We start from the raw sequence: 8842 nt of genomic DNA on the forward strand, positions 1-8842 counted from the left end.
GCCACCACGGGTCCTGGAGCCGGGATTTTCGGGGCTTCGGGGGCGCGCCGCCTCCCCCCTCCCCCGCGGCGGTGCACGCTGGCCGTGCCCAGCGCTGAGAGACTTTCGGCGGCAGGAGTGCCGCTCTCCTGAAACGCCGCGGGCAGGCGGAACGCGCTTGTGAACTGGACCAGCTGCTTCGGGGAGGGGGGAAACCCGATGTGGTGAGGAAAAAAAGCAGACCGACACCCCCCTCCAAAAAAAAAAAACAACCCAAAAAAGCCCAACACCCCAAGAAAAAAAAAAAAGCAAACTTGGACGGGCGGCTCGGGGCGCTGCTTTTGCAGAAACTCTTGTCTGACCGCGGGCGGCCTCGCCGCTCCTGCTGCTCCTGCTGCTGCCGCCGCCGCTGCCTCGAGGGGGAGAGGACCGCGCCGCCGGGGACGAGGCGCCGGTGTGGAAGTACAAGTGGTGCGGGGAGCGGGGGCGCGGCCGCGGGGGGCTGCGCCGTCCCGGTGCCGTTGTGAGAAGTTGCGCGCCCTGCCCCGCGCCGGAGCGGCGCTGAGCTCCGGAGCGGCGCTGAGCCCCGGCGAGCCCCCCGCCGCCGCCGCCGCGATGGTGCAGCAGACCAACACGGCGGAGAACACGGAGGCGCTGCTGGCCGCCGAGACCTCCGACTCCGGGGCCGGCATCGAGCTGGGCATCGCCTCCTCCCCCACGCCGGGTTCCACCGCCTCCACGGGGGGCAAGGCGGATGACCCGAGCTGGTGCAAGACACCCAGCGGGCACATAAAGCGGCCCATGAACGCCTTCATGGTATGGTCACAGATCGAGCGGCGAAAGATCATGGAGCAGTCCCCCGACATGCACAACGCCGAGATCTCCAAGCGCCTGGGCAAGCGCTGGAAGCTGCTCAAGGACAGCGACAAGATCCCCTTCATCCGGGAGGCGGAGCGGCTGCGCCTCAAGCACATGGCGGACTATCCTGACTACAAGTACCGGCCCAGGAAGAAGGTGAAGTCGGGCAACAGCTCCGCCAAGCCCGGCGACAAGGCGGACAAGGGCGGCGGGGGCGGCGCCGGCGGGGGCAGCGCGGGCGGCGGCTCCGGCGGCCCCGCGGCCCCCGCCAAGCCCGCCCCGAAGAAGGGCGGCGGCGGCGGCTCCAAGCCCTCCCCCGCGGGCGGCGGCGGCGCGGGCGGCAAGCCCCACGGCAAGGCGGCGGGGGGCAAGGCCGCCCCGTTCCCCGGGGAGCCCTCGGCCGCGCTGCTGCCGCCCGAGCACCAGGCGCTCTACAAGCCCCGGGGGGCGGCGGGCGCGCCCTCGGGACCCGGCAAGCCGCTCGCCGAGAAGAAGCTGAAGCGGGTCTACATCTTCGGGAGCGGGCAGGCGGCGGCCGCCTCCGCCTCCCCCGGCGGCGCCGTGCCCGGCAGCCCCACGCTGAGCAGCTCGGCGGAGGCCGGCGACCCCTTGAGCCTCTACGAGGAGGGGGGCGGCGGCGCGGGCCGGCCCGACGGGGACTGCGGCGGCGTCGCCTGCCCCTCTCCCTCCGGCTCCGGCTCGCCCTCGGATCACCGCAGCTACACCAGCTTGCGCGCCTCCTCCCCGGCCCCCTCGACGGCGAATTCCTCCTCCGCGTCCTCCCACTCCTCCTCCTCTTCCTCCTCCGGCTCCTCTTCGTCGGACGACGAGTTTGAGGACGACCTCTTGGACCTGAACCCCAGCCCCGGCTTTGAGAGCATGTCCCTGGGCAGCTTCAGCTCCTCGGTGCTCGACCGGGACCTGGATTTTAACTTCGAGCCCGGCTCGGGCTCGCACTTTGAGTTCCCTGACTATTGCACGCCGGAGGTAAGTGAGATGATCTCGGGGGACTGGCTGGAGTCCAGCATTTCCAACCTGGTCTTCACTTACTGAGGCGAGAGCCGGGCCCTGCTGGAGGAGGCACCGGCGCGCGTGGCTGTCGGCAGGACTCGCCCACCCCGCCGGGCGCTTTTGTGTCTTTTTCTGTTTTGTTTGGTGTTTGTGTTTTGGGGGGGTTTTTTTGAGGGGGGGGGGGGAAGTGTTTTGTTTGTTTCTGGGAAGGGGCTGTTGAAAGACTGCTTCTTGAGCTTGGGGAAGGAGCGGGATCGCCCTCTCCTTGCGGAAAGGCCAGCAGTCCCTTCCTCCGGCTGCAGACGGACCCGCACACGCCCCCTCCGAGAGAGGAGCCTGACGGTGCTTTTTGAGAGACTGGCGGGAGCGAGACGCTGTCCTTTTCCCTTTTTTTATTTCCTGAAAAGAGAGACAGAGAAAGGGGGAGGGAGGGGAAACCACACACACCTCTGGGTTCTTTGTTATTGCCCATTTTATACGAATAAAGAGGAGGGGGAGCGATGCGTGGTGCTGAGCGCGCACTGGATGTCTTGAGCATTCGCCCTTTCCAATGAAAGAGCGATCAGAACTGCTTGGGGAAAAAAAAAAAAGAACAGAAAATCCACCCAAATCCTTTGCAAGGTTCACGTTTGTGGGGAGGAATCCTGTCCCGGTTTCTTCTGCGGTGAGAAGAGGCAACAATGCTGGGAGAAGGAGGAGGAGGAGGTGGATGGAGCTGGACTGAGATCCTAGTTAAGCGGAGAAGAGCCAGACTTACACTTGAGAGCTGTCTTGGAAATACGGTGGGGGTAAATAATAATAAACTGAAATGGATTTGCACGTACAGATAAGGTGGCGGCAGCGCTTTTCTCAGTCACCTCATGTAACATGTAGAGAGAAAAATAAGGCTGAAACTTCAAGAACACTGAAAACTTCTTTTGAAACAGAGACCGAATCGGAACAGTTTCTGTCATGATGTGGTACAGGGGAATGGCTTTTGCAAAAAAAAAAAAAGAAAAAAAACCAAACCTGAAAATACAAAAAAAAGTAGTTTTTTTCTTCTTACTCAGAATCGTGATGGTGTTGGATTATTTCACTGGTGGGGTTTAATATAGCATGTTATACTGTCTATCTTTTCAAGATTTCTGTAAGACTGTTGAACAGTTTGAAAAAAACAAAACTAGTGTTAGGATAATATCGAAGCAGATAGATGGCGCTATGTTTGATTCCTACAAAAATATCACCAGCTTTTTTTCATTCTTAACTCTTTAAAGGATTCAAACGCAACTCAAATCTGTGCTGGACTTTAAAAAATGAAAATTCAGGACCAAATTTTTTCTCAGAGTATGTATGTGTTTGTTCCTTATAGCTGTAAATGAAAAGACTGTTTTTTCTCACCGATGCTCCATCCTCGTATTGTTTGGTTTTTTTTTTCCTTGTAAATGTAATCGGATGCCATTTTATAAGTGGACGTATTTATACTGGCCAAACATTTTTGACTTTGTATTTCTTTGTCCTTTTTTGGTAGTTCTCGTTGTTACCCGCACCATTTTTATGTCTCCTTCACTGAAGGGCTAGAGTTTTAACTTTTAATTTTTTATATTTAAATGTAGACTTTTGACACTTTTAAAAACAAAAAGAGAAGAGAGATGAAAACGTTTGATTATTTTCTCAGTGTATTTTTGTAAAAAATATATAAAGGGGGTGTAAATCGGTGTAAATCGCTGTTTGGATTTCCTGATTTTAACAACAGGGCCGCTGGTTAGTCTCTCACACGCGTGTGCGCGCTCACGCTCACTCACACTCTCACACACCCACGAATCAGCCCCTATTTTGTCCATGTTTACACTCCAATCTGCAGGCATCTTAAAGTGACAGCATCCCTCGCCGCCCCCGCCGCTGCCGCTCCGCAGCCCCCGCTCTCGGCGGAGGGGCGGCCGGGGCCCGCGGGAAGGGATTGGCACTGGGCGCTACCGTCTGGGAGCCGCCTGGCCCCGCATGAATGAGGCGACTGGTGCATTCACACAGAAGGGATCCTGTACCTTTAACTTGTAAACCACATCTTTTGCACTTTTTTTCTAAGCAAAAACGTGCCGTTTAAACCACTGGATCTATCGAAATGCCGGTTTGAGTTCGCGACACTATGTACTGCGTTTTTCATTCTTGTATTTGACTATTTAATCCTTTCTATTTGTCGCTAAATATAATTGTTTTAGTCTCTTATGGCATGATGATAGCATATGTATTCAGGTTTATAGCTGTTGTGTTTAAGATGAAGAAAGTGAAAACATCTTTGTACATTTAAGTCTGTATTATAATAAGCAAAAAAGAAGATTGTGTGTTTATGTATGTTAATATAACATGACAGGCACTAGGACGTCTGCCTAATGAGGTGGTTCCGTTAAGGGTTTAACTTTTTTGTTCTTTTTTTTTTGTTCTTTTTTTGGTCATCCATCCTGTGCAATATGCTGTGTAGATTTTTTTTATTTTTTTTTACGGTCACCCACAGCACAACGTGGGGAAAGGAAAAAAAAAAAGAAAAAAAATCATGCCAGCTAACCATGTCAAGTTCACTGCCTGTCAGATTGTTGATATACCTTCTGTAAATAACCTCTCTTTTGTTTTGTTTTGTTTTTATTTTCCTTTTTTTTTTTTTTTTCTTCGGGAAGGAAATAAAATCAGCTGGAACTGAACCCTAACTCTAGGCTGCCCTTGTCGTCATTGCTACGCCCCCAGCCCCCTCGGGGCAGGTGTGTTTTGGCTCTCGGGAGGGGCCGGCGAGGGAGGGAGGGAGGGGCGGCCGCGCTGCCGAACCGCCCACCCGGCACCGGGACACGGCCGGGGAGCGGCGCCGGTACCGCTGGGGCTGCGGGGGGTCCCGATTTCCCGGCGCCTCGCCCTGGGAAATAAGATTATTTTCCCTTTAAAGAGATTCTCCCTCCCCTCATGTTTTCCCTTCTGCCCTGTCGGTCCGGGTGAGACCAAGTGAGCGGCAGTGGGGCCCCGCCGCCCACCCCCCATCCAAAATAGTTTCTCCGGGCACTTTAATGAAGATTTCCTAAGGCAAAGCGTAAGCAGAACCCGGCCGTCAGCTGTAGGGAGGCTGGGGGCTCGTAGGGAGGTCCTTGTCCCCTCCTCCCCGCCAGACGGGGCCCAGGCCGGTGACCCCGCTGGGTTTCGACGTGCCGGGTGCCTGCATTCCCTTCCTGCCTACGAATATGCATCGTACCTCGAGCAGTGTTTTGTAAACCGATTAACGCATCCCACTGACATAATGGTTTCACTTAGCTGTTAATTTACAGCTGGCTTTGAGCCACGAACTCTTTTTTCCATGAAAAAGGAGCAGCAAGCTAAGAGAGCTGTGGTAGCGGCTGTTTCGCAAAGCCACCGGCGCAGGAGGTTAATGTTTGCTCTGCCTTACCCCCGTGAATTCCTGGGTTGTATTTGCCTTGCAAAAAGCCCCATCAGCAGCTCCACTGCCTGGGAGCTTTCCCGGTTAGCCCCCTTTGCATACAACACCTTTCCTCTCCGGGGTCATTTGCAGATCCCGTGTCTGTGTCGGTGGCTGGCCTGTCCCCCGAGCATCCCCGCCCGGCCCGGGGCGGATGGGCAGCCCAGCGCAGGGTGCGCCCAGCCCCGCCCGGCCGCGGCCCCTCGCTGTGTCCGGGCCCTGTGGTTGGTTATTAACTTCCTCTCGGCTCTGGGCACTGATTGAAATCGGCGGAGAAAAGGGCCAGGCGTGGTGATGCGACAGGCGACAGCATCCGGCTGCATCCACTGGCGAGCAGCAGGCCTGGGACTGCATCCCTCCCTTTGCGTGGCTCCGGCTCCCGCTGCCCCTCCAGGCCCCCGGGCCGTTGGGTACAGTTAACTTGAGGGGTTTTATGGTTTCCTGCCCGTGTGGTTTGTGCTCTCCACTATAATAAAGTCCAGTGTTAGCAAACGGATTGTTTCTCTGGGGACACTTTGGTGGCAGAAGTTGTTGTTTCCAGATAGCTTCAGGAAGTCAGGCTTCGCAACAGTTACATATGTGCATATGTACATAAATAGCAAATATTTCTCTGTTCCTTGCTGCTTGCAATAAGACAAGGCTCTCACTACAGGAAGTACCCAGAACAAAGCCTCACAAGGTTGTATCACCAAAGATACTCCCCCTCCCCCTTTTTTTCTTTTTTTTTTCCCTTAATAGACCATAATTCCAGTGTAATTGCTTTGGAAAGAAAAGTAGTAGCCCTTTAGCAAGGGTGAAAGAAAGCAAATTTACTGAAAGGATTTTATAATGATCACTGTAAAAGAAAAGTAGATTTTAGGAATCGCAACTGGTGTCTGACTGTAGGATTGCCTAACACTGGATCATCTCTTGGATGTGGGCCCCAGTGGTGGATGCCTGTGAAGAGGTGTATTTCCATGGCTTTGTGGAATCTCCAACTCGAGATTGCTGTAGCTGTCATTCTCTCCTGCTGCCCTGCCACCATTGCCAGAGCCTCTGCCAAAGCTGCTCTGAGAGGCCCCAGCCTTGCTCCTGGCAGGTGTAGCCACACTTCAGCACACAGGGCAAAGAAAGGTTGCTCCTTACCTGCTGTGCCTTCACCCCAGTAGTCAGCATTTAGGGATTTCTACAGCCACACACGGTCATTGTCACCAGTGAATCCCACACCACTAATTATTAATTCTGTCCTCCATGGCATTCCCTTCCTGCCTGTGGCCTCTGCAACTTCTTGTGGTAATGCTGAGGGAATTCATCCATGTGCTGAGTGAAAAAATGAAGTTACTATTTCCGTTTTAACTTCAGCGTAGACAATTTGGTTTATTCTTGTACTTGACAATTTTGTCTCTTCATCTTTGCTAGGACACTGATTTTTCTAACTCTGCTGTTTCTCCACCAGTTTATCTCATAGTGCAGAGAGAGATATAGAAAAGAATTGAAGTAGAAGATTTAAATGAAAAAAATCAGCATAATAGGCTGCATATGTCTGTCGCTAAAATTTATTTTTAATAGATCATGCTTCTTTGTTAATCATTAATTTACCTGCAAATTAGATGAAGACTGTTCACCTCAAAGTGTATATATAATTTTCAGTAATCAGATCTGCTTCCCCTGTGTATAATTTCATTTCCTTCCCATCCTTGTGAAGCAGTGTGTGATGTGATTGCATACACAGACAGTATTGTATTTTCTTTCTTTTCCAACAGCAATGTAGGGTTCCCTGAGAGTCAGCAGTGCTGAACACATTTGCAGGCTTTGTGCTCCTGTGTTACACAGCCAGCAGAAATGGCCTGTCTGAGTGGGAAGGATGGAGCCAGAGACCTCTCTAGCCTCTCTGCTAGCTACTGTGACATACACACTTCATCATACGTGACACAGGATCAACCTTGTGAGTGCAGAGGCTTCATGTGGCCAGCCCCTTCTCTCCCACATCTGCCTCCACAAAAATGTGGATAAAGAAGCAGATTTGAGCTCAATCCTCCTCCCAAGGGCTCTTTTATTCTGCATGTTGTATCTAGTTATTGAATGTACCTGTGAGGGTTAATGTTTTTCATGTAGAATAATTCCACAAAGGTCTCTGTAAAGCTTTGGAGACATTAACAAGGTATTACAATGAGACCTCCTGGGTCTACACATGTTGTGATCATCTTAATATGCTAGAGTTCAAAAATTATTATCCACCTCCTGCCATTTCAACCTCTCCTCTCCAGGGCCCTCAAAGGAGCTCTAAACATCAGGTAGGATTTTTGTCACCAACATGAGGAAAATACATGTAGTTTTCTCCAAGATGGGTGTACCATGGCACAAAAGATGGCTCAGTAATTTCCTGGTCAGTAACTGCTCTGTTTTGTGCACTGTACATAAACATCACAAGGCAAGGAGTAGCATTCACTGAATCTGTAGTAAACAACATATGCAACACCAACAGAATTAAATCCCCTCAGTAGGCATAACTCACAGCATGGCTAATACAGCATCTTTGACCAGATTATGCTACTCTAAATCACTTCCTATCTCTTTTTTTCCTACCCCTACCAGTACACTAACTCCTTGTATCCTTTCTCCCCCTGTGTTAGCTCCTCCATGTTTCTTGCAAACAAAGTTTAACCCTCCTACTTGGCAAAACATGAGGCTCCAAATAGCTCATGTTGCATCTCTCCTTCTAAGTGTGTTTATTTTAACCAAAGGACAATATAATAGTGGACCAGAACATTATGTCTTACCTCCTTCCCAGACTCTATTTTTCTCATGTTTAAGAATTTATCTCCTTCCTTTACAAAAGGCATATTACATTTCTAGTAGAGTGAAAAGAATCTGATTTAAAATGTATGCAAGGTGTACCCATGCTACTTTATCATCCTGAGCTTAGACCAAGGCTCTCAGATGAGGGTGTCTCTGCACACTGACTCAAAAATAGCACCAATCTGGCTACAAACTGTGATTCTGTTTCTGAAAGTGAAATGAAAACAGCTGGTATCTAGCTGAATAATTTAAAAGGTGCTTGCTCAGGTTGTCTGTTTTGAAGAAGTGAAATTGCTATGAAACTAGACAAGATCTGACTGTGTGATCTCAGCACAGCTCACTGAAACCTGTACACTCAGGCCCAAGTCTGACTGCATCTCTCAAAGAGTCACATTCTTGATGTGCCAGAGGAAGCAGGACAGCGTGACCCTTTGCTCTAGCAGCCTGCCTGAAGTTTGTGACTGCATGTAGCCCTCAGTCTGTCCCTCTCAGAGAAGTGAAGCAAATACTCAAATCTTTCCAGGCTCCTAGAACTGCTGAAGCCATAATTCCTGCCACAGTGGGATGGTTGCTAATGAGGGTCCATTGGCCAGGCATAAAGGGGCTGCAGTGCTGGTGGCAGTGAGTTAGACAGGACAGGAGGGGACCCAGTGACAGGCACATAGAATGGCACTTTGAAGGTGAGTCAGGGCATTTCTCCAGATTTTAACACCAGAAACTGGATTGGTTTATTTCCATTACAACAAATTCAGATATCTTCAGTCTCGTCAGACCTTTTGCTGGTGA

General features: G+C 51.3%; 1 protein-coding gene across 1 annotated transcript; it reads left to right on the forward strand.

Moving 5' to 3' along the window:
- The first annotated feature begins 278 nt into the window (after nucleotides 1-278).
- SOX4 (SRY-box transcription factor 4) lies at nucleotides 279-2013 on the forward strand. Its single transcript, XM_054284816.1, has one exon. The coding sequence runs from the start codon at nucleotides 595-597 to the stop codon at nucleotides 1888-1890; it is 1296 nt and encodes a 431-aa protein (XP_054140791.1). The 5' UTR covers nucleotides 279-594; the 3' UTR covers nucleotides 1891-2013.
- Nucleotides 2014-8842: the final 6829 nt, after the last annotated feature.

This window comes from Melozone crissalis, unplaced genomic scaffold (assembly GCF_028551555.1).
Source record: "Melozone crissalis strain CALT ecotype California unplaced genomic scaffold, PUWL_Pcris_2 ptg000042l_1, whole genome shotgun sequence".
Classification (NCBI taxonomy): Eukaryota; Metazoa; Chordata; class Aves; order Passeriformes; family Passerellidae; genus Melozone; species Melozone crissalis.

Coding starts and splice junctions, on each gene's coding strand:
- SOX4 (XM_054284816.1), top strand. CDS start 595: ATGGTGCAGCAGACCAACACGGCGGAGAACACGGAGGCGCTGCTGGCC.